The 13287-nt window shown below is 41.0% G+C and overlaps 1 protein-coding gene across 8 annotated transcripts in view; it reads right to left on the reverse strand.

The window, feature by feature from the left end:
- The window catches only part of nek1 (NIMA-related kinase 1), a 119811-nt gene that overhangs the window by 65512 nt on the left and 41012 nt on the right, over window positions 1-13287 (reverse strand). For all 8 annotated transcript variants that reach the window (XM_052019754.1, XM_052019753.1, XM_052019748.1 and 5 more), the window contains 2 exons: window positions 12468-12599; window positions 10549-10651 (listed from right to left, as the gene is read on the reverse strand). In XM_052019754.1, coding sequence (XP_051875714.1) covers window positions 10549-10651; window positions 12468-12599 — 235 coding nt within the window. The remainder of the gene's footprint in view (window positions 1-10548; window positions 10652-12467; window positions 12600-13287) is intronic.

The raw sequence follows: 13287 nt of genomic DNA on the forward strand, positions 1-13287 counted from the left end.
ACCCCTATTCCCATGTTAAATTTTATTTACCAATGGATATAGTTAGTGAGCAAAATGATTAATTATCAATTGAATAAATAATTATTGCCCCATTCACATTCCTCACTAGGAGTGAAGCCAAGCAAAATTTGATCTTTGCTTGTGACTCTGTCAAAGCAGGAATGTAGGATAGGTTTTGTTATACAAATTAAAGTAAGAGAGGTGGGGTGGGCGGGGAATTGTGCAAAATCTCAAAGCTGGGGAAGAGGGAAGCTGGGGTTGTGGTTGGTTGCTGTCAACAAATTCAATATTAAATGGAAAAATTAAACCCTAGGATAATCACGAGGCCACCAGAGTTGGAGGTTTATAGACATCTAAGAACGTTTAAGGTTGGAGCATATTACAGAGATGAGCACAAGGCCATGAAGGGATCTAAAAATGAGGGAGCAAAATTTCAAAAAAAAAGAAAGGCTTAACCAGAAGCCAACTCAGACTGTCAAGCACAGGAAGGATGCATGCACAAGACTTGATGCAGCTTAGGACATGGGCACAGAAACAAACAGGAAACATTCAAATGGATTAATATTGCTTCAGCTCAAAAGGACAAGAAAGTAGTTGGGTTAAAGGGAAAAATGGGGGGGGGGGGGGGGGGTTGCGGTGGTGGGAATCCCTGAATTTACTATGGGGGTATGTGAGCAAATGCTCAAAACAAAAACAATGTCAAAAAGTTCAGTGTCCACCACTGACTTGCAATATTGAAAAAACTTTGGAGCAGCTAATTATCATTGATACAAATAAGAGTGCATAATATTTTCAAGTCTGGACACCATGAAGACTCATGCACTTGATATTTCCAATTTGCAGATTTTTGTCGAGATGTAGGCATTTGTGTTTGGATGCAAGATTCATCCATCTGAAGGCAACACTTTAAAATAGCACTTTACAAACATCAAGCCTGCTGAACTGAAGCACAAGTTGGAAAGTCATTCTGACCTACAGTATATCACCCACGTTGTCACTCAGTGTCTAGACACCTCTAATCAGGTGATCTGAAAATCCAATTTTATATACAGAGCTACCTTCCTTTCAAAATCAGTTTAAGAGCTTTAATCCCAACCAAAATAGTGATTATTCCTCCCACTTAGCAGATATGTACATTGCATCCAACTGCAACAAAAGCTCTGTAACATCACTATTATTAGCAAGCTATTCAGATGCCAAAAAGCAACAACAATCTGGAAAAATCTCCACATGAATCATCCCTCCATTATGGACAGATTTTTAACCAAAGTATGCACATGAAATAGTTAAGGACGGACAGTAGCCAAAACCCAAGAGATTTGCATTTCAGACTGCAGAGTCACCTCGTGCTGGGAATAAGGTTTTAAGATGTTAACAGCCATTTCTTTGGCAGGCAGAATGAAATATTTATTGTACAGCTCAAATACTGCAGTCAATTTCTATTGGCCATAGAAACCAAGTGTATCCTAATGTGCTTTGTTAAGGGGCTCAGCCAAATTGATCACGTGTGGGGAAGAATTTCAGCATTAATTTTCCTCCAGGTTAGTTCCTGACGTGATGGTTATTTGGCAGGCCATATTTACGATCTCAGTCTGAAGTGGTATTGCTCTTCACTCCATCACTTTGGAATGCAACTAAAGGGGCAGTATCCTTCTACAAAATCTGGCAACAATCCACAAGATACTAATTTTTTTGTCTTCATCTCTTCAAAAGTAAATGAAGTGTGGGCAAGTACAAATACAGAAGGTAGAATAGCGAATTGTTCAGAGTTCCTGTCATATTTTAAATATCCTACAAGTGCTCCTACATGGAATAATCAAAATCCAGGTCCCTCAGACAATTTCAGAAACATTTGGTCACATCAATTCCATTCAAACAATTTGAGTTCAACCAAGGCTGATAAACTGAAACATCAATTCTGGAAGCAGACACACTCAGGAAGAGCTTGATGATTTAGATGAAGTACTTCACTTCCAAGCACTATAGAATATGCTCAATAAGGGTACAAGTTTACAAAGTGTTCACACCCACTAAGATTGCACAAGTTAACAGAATCATTGAATGGTTACAGCATGGAAGTAGGCCTCTTGTGTCAGAGATGGTTCAATGCAAAAGCAACACAACTAGCCCCACTCTCTCACCCTCTCCCACATCCCTGCAACTTCTATCCTTGAGAGCAATTCTGGCCGCCCCATGACAGGTAGGTTATGGCGGCTTTAGAAAGGGTACAGAAGAGGTTTAGCAGGATGTTGCTTGGATTAGAGGGTATGAGCTACAAGGAGAGGTTGGGCAAACCTGTGTTGTTTTCTCTGGAGTACTGGAAGCTGAGGGCAGACCTGACAGAAGTTCATAAAATTATGAGAGGCACAGATTGGGTAGGCAGTCAGGATGGAAATGTCAAGTACTAGAGGACATGCATTTAAGGTGAGAGAGAGAAAGGTTAAAGATGTGCAGAGCAAGTTTTTTTTTTAAAGAAGCAGTCAGAGAATGGTGGGTGTCTGGGATGGGCTACCAGGGGTAGTGGTGGAAGCAGATACGATAGTGGCGTTTAAGAGGCTGTTAGACACATGAATATCCAGGGAATGGAGGGATATGGATCACAGGGAAGAAGGACATTGTGGGGGGAAAGGGCCTGTTCTTGTGCCGTACTTTCAATTTAAAGACCACAATTGAATCTGCCTCCGCATCTACCCTGGCAGTGCATTCCAGATCTTAACCACTCACTGTGCAGAAAAAATTTCCTCATGGCAGTTTAATTATTTTGCCATTGGACTTCATTCTACATGCTCTAGTTATTAAGGATGTAGAATGGGAACAGTTTCTATCTACTCTGTCAGTCACCTTGATGATTTTAACCCTCTATCAGATCTCCTCACAACCAGCTCCAAGGAAATCCATCTTCTCCTATGCAGCCATATTGTCGAAATCCCTCACTGTCCAAGTCATTTAAACATCTTCTGCACCCATTCCAAAGCCGCAACATTTTTCCTGAGATGTGCTGGCTAAAACTCAATACAATACTCCAGCTATAACCAAACCAGTGTTTCCAATGTTCATTAAGATCTTCTTGTTCTTGTGCCATTTCCCTCTCTTTATTAAACCCAGAATCCCATGTGCATTTTAACTGCTTTCTCAAACTGCCCTATGCCTTTCAATGATCTCTGAGCATATACCCCCAGCTCTCTCTATTCCCATACTGCTTTTAGACTTTCGTTTGGTTTTTATTTCTTCTGTTCATCCTTCCAATTAAAATGTAACACTTCACATTTCTCAGCATTGTATTACATCTGCCACCTATTCAATCACCCATGTGCACCTCCTTGAAGTCCTCTTCACAGTTCACTGCAACCCCAGAATTTGCGCTCTCTTTAAATATGGAAACCGCACCCTACAAACCCAAGTCCTAACATACATTAAGAAACCCAGTGGTCCTAACACTGACCCCCAAGGAATTCCACTGTACACTTTTCTCCTTTTTTGCTCAAACTGCATTGCAGTTTCACCTTCACTCATACTTTTTGCATGAAAGGCAGGCAGGCATGAGGATCTAGTCAAGGCAGCTAATAAACCTAAACATCCCAAGTTTTCAAATTCACTCAAAAGTTCTGTTGAACCTGATGAAATAACATGAGTAACCAGAACACAGCAAATAAATCACACTGCCTTTTTATAACATGGCACAGGAACAGGCCCTTTGGCCCACCATGCCCATGCTGACCATGATGCCAATTTAAATTGTACATCTGCCTGCACGTGGACAATATCCACCACAGTTCCCTGCCTGTTCAAAATTTTGATAGTTAGAATTGAGTGATTTCAGTTTGAGTGGTAGCCTAGTCCAGCCTTCTCACAAAGTTATGCCCAGGCTATTCCCGAAAGCCTTTGCAGAGCCGATATGATTGTTTTGTTTTTATGAAAATAAGCTCGAACAGAGAATTTTATTTTAGGTGTAATGCAAAGTAAGTGTGAAAAGACGTTATTTACTTTTATACACAAAGGCAGTGAGGTTGTGTGCTGATTAGCAGCATCCTCTTTGAAGATTTGGCACCATGTGATGGTGAGTACGGTTATTCTTTTGATTTATTTTACATTAATACTGTTTACTTTTAAAATATAGAATGGCAATGTAAAACATTGTTACTTAAAAGGTAAGGAGAGGGCATATAGTTCAGCAATTTATTTAAATATGCAAGCATAGAATACTAGTGTGTAATGAACCCTGATGGTTTTTTGAGCAATTCTCAAGCAACCGGTACATTCATGCAACTGGCACTCCCTCCTACTGTTGAAGGGAAAAAGTTAATTTCTTACCAAGAAACAGCAGCCAATGAGCTGCAGCAAAAAGGGGTGATTAATGGGAAGTAAAAAGAAGGGGAAAAGAGTGAGTAAAATGATAACAGAAGGAAAGGTGAGGGTTAAACAAGATGGTGGGGGGCAATGATCGGCAGAGAGGTACAGGACAAATAGAACAAGATGTTAAAGGTGAAACAAATACAGGCAGCAGAGGTCAGTGTGGAGCAAGTTGCATCTTTGGCAATAGATAAGTAGACAGATCAAGTAAGGAGAAGATTTTACACAGATATTGTGGACATAGGATAAGGAACTAATGGGAACAGATGGAGTGGAGGGGGTAGGGTCAGAAAGGAGTTAGCGAGAGAGACAAGAAACAGAACGAGTGACAGGGTGGAAGATGGAAGAATTAATTTTTAATGGTGACAAGATGGGCTCACATACACAACATGAATTGAACTGACATTCTTTAGCTGTCGTACTGCAGTTCATAATGCATTCAGAAAGACTACAGGAATAACCTGCTGTAATTCATACCACGTTATATTCACATCCCACATCCACAAGATGACAGAATGTAATGGGCAGAATCTCAAATGACGATGAATTGAAGTACAGTGAGGAAATAGAGAGCCTAGTGGCATGGTATCATGACAACAATCTTTCCCTCAATGTCAGCAAAACAAAAGAGCTGGTCATTGACTTCAGGAAGGTGCACATGCTCCTGCTTACGTCAATGGTGCTGAGGTCGAGAGGGTTGAAAGCTTCAAGTTCCTCAGAGTGAACATCTCCAATAGCCCAACCACAGAGACACCACGGTGAAGAAAGAGTACCAGCTCCTCTACTTTTTCAAGACACTAAAGAAATATGGCACGTCCTTGTCGACCCTCACTAATTTTTGTAGATGCACCATGGAAAGCATCCTATTCTGATGCATCACGGCTTGGAATGGCAACTGCTCTGCCCGAGACTGCAAGAAACTGCAGAGAATTGTGGACACAGCTCAGCACATCATGGAAACCAGCCTCACCTCATGGATTCTGTCTACACATAATCAAAGACCCCACCCATTCTGTACATTCTCTATTCTCCCCCCTCCCATCAGGTAGAAGATATAAAAACCTGAAAGCATGTACCACCAGGCTCAAGGAAAGCTTCTATCCTGCTGTTATGTGACTATTGAACGTTCCTCTTAGATGGCAAGATGGACTCCTGACCTTACAATCTACCTCGTCATGCACCTTATTATCTGTCTGCACTGCACTCTCTCTGTAACTGTAACACTATATTTTGCATTCTGTTATTGCTTTTCCCTTGTACTACCTCAATGTACTGATGTGATGAAATGATCTGTATGGATGGCATGTAAAACAAAAAGTTTTTCACTGTACCTCAGTACATGTGACAATAGAAAACAATTTACCAAGATGACTGCCACAGCACATGTAAATTCAAAACCACATGTATTATTTTGGTTACTTCAGAGAAGGAAGACTTGAGCGTGCCCTCTCAAAAATTTAACACTAACAGTCAAATAATACAATGTGAAACCTAATTTACCAAAAATGTCGTAACACGAGATAATTTAAAATTACAAACTGCAATTTAAACACCAAATGATTTGTTTTGATATAAGATTCTAAAATAAATTGCCATCAAAAGTCACCTAACAAATAGGAAAATGAAGGGTTAACTTGCTAAACAACCACTGACCAAAACAATGACACAAGTTTCTCAATGCAAGACAATTAAGATAATAAAATAAGGCACCTAATCTAATTTAACAGATTCAGCCATTCCACAAGCTAGCATACAATGCAGATACCATTGGGAGCTTTAGAGTACTCCTCCCTACAATTTACAATAGTATCTCAACTACTTAGAGCCTTGTATAAATTATATAGTTTGTCTTTCACAATAGCAAAATTTTGGAATGCCCATCAGCATTTGCAACATAGCACAACATTGTCTCTGCAGCCAATGACACACAGCTTATATGATCCAGGCAAGGGATTTGAAAAATTTCCTAATCTGAAATAACTAAAATAATACATGTGGTTTTAAATCTACAGGTGAAGTGGCAGATTCATCTTCTTGTGGATATGGGATGTGAATATAACATGGTACGAGTTGCAGCAGGTTATTCTTGTAGCGAGTCATTCCTGAAGGCATTATGAAGTCTTTCACAAAGATTTCTGAAAGTTCACTGCCAAGCAGCACAAAGAATATTGTATTGTTGGGGCAATTAATATTAATTAGAGATTAGCAATTTCTGTACAACCAAAGAATAAAAGATCATAAATATTTACATGACCATAAATGATTCTGGTCGCCTCATAATTGAGAGGATGTGGAAGCTTTAGAGGATAGGTTGAGTGAGCTAGGGCTTTTCTCTTTGGAGCGAAGGAGGATGAGAGGTGACTTGATAGAGATGTACAAGATTTGATTTTTTTTTAAAAACACAGAGCGGTGGGTGCATGGAACGCACTGCCGGCAGAGGTTGGGGGGGGGGGGGGGGGGGCAGAAACATTAGGGACATTTAAGAGACTCTTAGATAGATACATGAATGATAGAAAAATAGGGGGCTATGTGGGAAGGAAGGGTTAGATAGATCTTAGAGCAGGATAAAATGTCGGCGCTACATTGTGGGCCGAAGGGCCTGTACTGTGCTGTAGTGTTCTACATTCTCTATGTACTTGCAACTGCCCACATGCAGACTCACTGTAATCAAATCGAAAATAGCCATCAGCTTAAGAAGCTGTCCAGAAAGAACAGAGTTCATGAAGCAAGTGCTTTATATAATTCTTACGATAATCTAGTTGTTCTTGCGGTTATCCTTCCTATACTACACCAGTTGTTTTCCCAAATTCCAGACTATTATCTGAATTTACTTTCCACAACTGCTGTGATGGGATTTGAATTTGGGTCTCTGTGTTGTTAGTTCATGCCTCTGGATTACTGGCTGATAATTTAACTGCTGCGTCACTACCATATGCCTATTCAAGTCCTCCCCAGGTTCCAGCAGGGTTCTGTTCCTGTGAACTGTTCATAACCCGAACAGTTTGTAAGTCAGAAATGCAGCTGGAAACAGAGTTCCCACACAGCAGAAGATGCCTACCACCCCACAGCAGCCAGCAAATCCATCCATTCTCCCAAACACTCATTCACGTGCATAGGCTGTACATAAATTGAGTGTTCATAAGCTGGGGAGGACCCGTATGTTGGGAAGGAAACCATCTGTTTGTCAAAATTTGATGTCTAAATGCTGCTTTATATTTAATTGCAAAACTCTGAAATTATATAAAGCACTTCCTTTATAAATTTGTTTTTGCTGGACCATGAGTGACTCCAGACTTACCATATGGGCTTGACTCTCAAATACCCTCTTGTAGGTGGCTCACCACCTCCTCAAGGGGCAATTAGAAATGGAGAATAAACACAAGCCTTGCTCACTGATGCCCAGTTCGGGTTGTGCAAGGACCACTTGTGGAATTGTCGTAGTTCCGGGTCGAAACCCTGCATCAGGACCTGTTCCTTTCCTTCGCTTCCCCTCCCCACCCCACCCCACCGATGCTGCTCCACCCACTGAGCTCCTCTCCAGCAGATTGTTTGTTGCTCCAAGTTCCTGCATCATCTGCCGTGTACCCACTCAGCTCCAGAGCTCATCCAAATGTGGACCAAAGAGCTGAATTCCAGGAGGTGAGGTGACTGTAGTACATACCAATAAGGAGTGGTCCATCACTAATATTGAAAGAGAGTCACCATGGACCAGAAACTCACCAAACTCACCAGCAGCATAAACAATGTGGTTGCAGGAGCAGGTCAGAGGCTGAGCATCCTGTCGTGAGCAGCTCTCCTCCTGACACCCGTCCTCCCACCATTTACAACCTACAAGCTAGGAGCACAATGGAATATCCTACACTTGTCTGGATAAGTGCAGCCCCAACTCCCAAGCAGTTCAACGGAGAACAAAGCATTCCACTTGATTGGCACTCCATTAGCCACCCAAAACATTCATTCTCTCCTTCCCCAGCACAGTGGCTGAAGTGCATACTATCAACAAAATTACACATCCAGGCAATGCCAACAGCAGCTCCCAAACCTGCAGCCTCCACAAAGTACAAGAGGAGCAGGGATCTGGGAATACAACCACCAGTGGGTTTCCCCTCCAAGTCACACACCACCCTGACTTGGGAATATAATTATTACCAGGTCAAAAGCCAGGAACTCACTATCCAACAGCATGGTGGGAACACTTTCATTAGAGGATTTAACCAGAAGGACTGCAGAAGGCAGCTCTCCACCACTTTCCTGAAGGCAAATCAGGATGAGCAATAAATGCTGGCTCTGTCAGCAATATCCAGATCCTGAAAATAACTTAAGAAGAATAAAAAGGACACTATAGTTCAATATTTCAACAGAATATTCATCAGTTCAAAGTAAATGGTCAATACAATTTGAAATAAGATATACACATATGAACAGTGATATCTGGTCTTATGACACTACGCCAGAAAAGACAAGACCAGTTAGTGGACAAGAGGAAAAAAAATTGAAAAGATCCAAAAATCAAAATAAAAAAAACTAGAGGCTAGAAAACAAAAAAGGTTGTTGGAAACATTCAGCAGGTTAGGCAGCATCAACAAAAGAGAAACAGAGTTAAGTTTCAGATTCTAGACCCTTCGTCAGAATTCCAGAAAGACCCGAAATCCAGTTCTAAAATGTTGGCTGTTCAATGTTTCTTTCACGATCTGGCGTTATCAGCAAGTGTTGATGCAACCAAGTCCTTGAAGGTTACATAACAGCCAAAAGTCAACCCTCCAAAATTGCACTGTGCACGCCAATCCCATATTATCTTGTGAGAGACAAAGTATTGGATTAAAGAATTAACAACCTTTAGGATAAATTAAGATATCTTTATTAGTCACATGTACATCGAAACACACAGTGAAATGCATCCTTGCGTAGAATGTGCTGGGGGCGGCCCGCAAGTGTCACCACGCTTCCGGCGCCAACACAGTATGCCCACAACTTCCTAAACCATACGTCTTTGCAATGTGGGAGGAAACCGGAGCACCCAGAGGAAACCCACGCAGACACGGGGAGAACGTACAAACTCCTTACAGACAGCGGCTGGAATTGAACCCAGGTCGCTGGCAATGTAATAGAGTTACGCTAACCACACTACCGTGCCTGCCAATTATTTTTTAAAATGGAAAATATAGGATTATCAACCACCCCACCCCTCCCTCCCCACCCACCATTGTTAAGCCTTGCATCTTTGGATTTTGAATTCTAACCAAAGTCATATTCTTATTTGGCAGTTGCTGTTCTGAAGCACGTCGGCCAGTCCCAAGAACAGCATCATCAAATCCTTTTGTTCAAAAGTTGATGCAAAAGCCAAGGCAATATTACACATCATTTCAACACTTTTTGAAAGAATTTTTAACACAGAAAGAATCACGGAGAATAAGATGGAAAAGTTGACGTACGAGCTTAGCCAAGACTTTAGCAAAGAGAAAGATGGGGTAAAAAGCCAAATCCTGCTCCTTATTGTGCGTGTTCTACTGTGGTTATGCTGAAGTTCCTCAACCCACAACAATTGATGCAGTATTCACCTGGAACTGACATGACCCCTTTTAGACTGCATGATTACAATTTGGACACTCAGGCTCAGGAGAGATGCATGTACTCGCATGTAAGGATTGACCAAGAAATTTAATATATTTCAAATAGATACATGTTCTCAAATATTTAGGTGAGCTTTGACCGAATATGGATATCACGCTCAAGTCCAAAGGATATTCTGCACACTGTAAACCTGGACTGGCACTGCAATGGAGTTAGACAATTTCATAAACCTTGTGCACTCTTGCTTCACAAAATCAACAGCATTCAAACAAGCCACTTGACCAAATTGGTCCTTGCTAATATTCATGCACCACCAAATCCTATCAGGATATCCTTCCACTAATTTCCCTCTCACATACTTATGTGATGTCCTCTCGTATGCATCTGTGTTACAACTCCTCGAAGTAACAAGTACCAATGGTATTTATAAACTGATCAAAAGAAGCTGAGTAGTCACATTGAAGGACACTATAATACAAAATGCTTATTTTCCTGACTAAAGGAATGAGAAGTACAGATGCAAAGAGGTTATGAAAGAAGTGGACATGCACCGACAATGTATGATTAATCCATTCTGCCTCACTTCAACAGCTGAGTGAAAAAAGGCTGAAACCAAAAATTTCATACCAAGTGTCCTTCACCACGTGCTTTATTCTGTAGAGCTTCCCGCTTTCGCTGCCAAAATTCTTCAACTTGTTTTGCCCTTTCTGCTGCTGCATATCCTCGTTGCCTGGACAAAAATGTTTAGGCTTCAATTAACTAAGCTGCTTTAAAGAAACCTGTTATTAGCACCATGAGTATAAATATATCCAAATATCTCACACTTCAGTTATTTTATAATCTTAAAAAAAACCTTAACCCCAGAAATATTGGAACTTCAGAACTTTAAGCATCAGCCAGGATGTTACTGAGCAGCACAGTGGCACAGCTCAAACTTCCCCAGATTTTACCACCAAGGGCAGAGTCAGGTTTATTATCACTGACTTGTATGACATGAAATTTGTTGTTTTGTGGCAGTAGTACAGAGCAAAGACATAAAATTTGATATAAATTACAAAATAAATATAGATACTGTACTGATATTTATTTAATAGATAAATAAATAGATACTGTGAGCCACTCTCTCACAGTACCGGAGACCCAGATTCAATTCCAACTTCAGGTTATTGTTTGCACCTTGTGACTGCATGGGCTTCCTCCGGGTTCTCCAGTTTCCTCCCACATCCCAAAGACATGCAAGTTGGTAGGTTAATTGATTAATGCAACCCATCAAAATGCTCTCCACCGTACATCTATAAAAATTTGCAAGAGTCTTTGGTGACATAGCAAATCTCCTCAGGCTCCTAATGAAGTGGAGCCGCTGCCATGCTCTCTTCGTGATTGCATCAATGTGTTGGGCTCATGTAAGAAGGTACGTCACCAAAGACTCTTGCAAATTTCTATAGATGTACAGTGATGAGCATTGTGACTGGTTGCATCACAGCCTGGTATGGAGGCTCCAATGCACAGGATCACAAGAGGCTACAGAGGGTTGTCGACTCAGCCAGCTCCATCACGGGCACAACCCTCCCAACCATCAAGGACATCTTCAAGAGGCAGTGCCTCAAGGTGGCAGCATCCATCACTGAGGACACTCACCGTCTGGGACATGCCCTCTTCTTGTTACTACCATGGGGGAGGTGCTACAGGAGCCTGTAGACCCACACTCAACGATTTGGGGACAGCTTCTTCCCTTCCGCCATCAGATTTTTGAACGGTCCATGAACACTACCTCGTTATTTTTTTTTGCACTATTTATTTATTTTGTAATTTATATCAATTTTTATGCCTTTGCTCTGTACTACTGCCACAAAGCAACAAATTTCACGTCATACAAGTCAGTGATAATAAACCTGATTCTACCTTTGGTGGTAAAATCTGGGGAAGTTTGAGAATGTGGGAAGAATCAAAAACAAATATGATTAATGTAGGATTAGTGTCAATGGATGGGCAATGATCAGCAGAGACTCAGTGGGCCTAATGGCCTTTTCCCATACTCTCTGTCTATGACTCGATGAATACATTTAAATAGTTTTAAATGTATTAGAAGTGTTGAGTATTTAGGCAATCTGGGGACAGGACCTCAGAAGCCAAGGTCTGATCGCCACTGGCAGACAGCTATGACTGCTAGGTATTGAGGACAACTGGATCTTTAGAGCTGCACAAATAAATGTGACTGTATAGGTGAGGAGGGGATGGAAGAAAGATACGTGCAGTAATATGCATTCAAGGAAGCACAGCAGTTACAGGCCATTGAAGTTATCAACAAAAAATGCTGTACTCCTAATCACCAACATCCTTCCATTTGAGAGAGGCAAATAAAAAGGTTACATCTCTGGCAGATTAACTAGCAATTAAAAACAATTGCAGGGATTGATAATAGAAAATAACAATGCATGCTAAATGGTATAAAAGGGAATACATGCCAGCAGTGTTCCTATACAAATTGTGTTAAATGGGTTTTCATATTGGATTGCTGAGAGATAAGATCTCTGTCACCAACATACCTATATGCATTTGCTTGCTTGGCCACATTTTCAAGCCTCTTTACTTCTCTTCTGACTGCTTCTGCATAAGGCAACTGGTGGAGACATCCTGGTCCATTTGGAATCCCAGGACCAGCAGCTGCTGACACTCCCCTGTAAAGTGAGCAAAATTGTCCCTCCTTAGACCGGGAAATTGTTAAGATTGTTAAGTCCAAAATTAGAGTGCATTATATTAGGAATAATATGTCAGGGAAAGAGGATTGTATAATGGACAGAAAACAGACAGCAGAAATAAGTAAGTCAGTTTTAAGTTGGTAGGCTGTGACCAGTGGAGTGCAGCAGAGATCAGTAAAGGGGTTCTAACCATTTACAATCCAGATCAATGATTTGTACGAGAGGATCGAATTCAATATATCCAAGTTTGTTAATGATACTAAACTGGGCAGCAGCGTGGGTTGTGCAAAGGATACAGAAGTGCTTCAGGGGACACAAATGGATTCAGTGTATGGGTAAGGACACAGCAGGACGGAAGATAATGTGGAAAAATGTGAGGTCATCCACTTCGAGAGAAAAAAATAGAAACGAGATTGAAAAATGTTGGTGTGCAGATAGGCCGGGTGTCCTTGTACAAAATCATTGAAAGTTAACATGCAGGTACTGCAAGCAATTCAGAAATCAAATATTTTGGCCTCTCTTGCAATATATGAGTACAATTATATAGGGTCCTGTTGACTACATAGCAATCTAATCTCCCTACACTAGAAAGGATATACATGCAGTAGAGGCAGTGCACCAAAGGTTCATCAAATTGATTCTTAGGATTGTCCTCTGAGGAGAGACC

Source organism: Pristis pectinata, chromosome 7 (genome assembly GCF_009764475.1).
Source record: "Pristis pectinata isolate sPriPec2 chromosome 7, sPriPec2.1.pri, whole genome shotgun sequence".
Classification (NCBI taxonomy): domain Eukaryota; kingdom Metazoa; phylum Chordata; class Chondrichthyes; order Rhinopristiformes; family Pristidae; genus Pristis; species Pristis pectinata.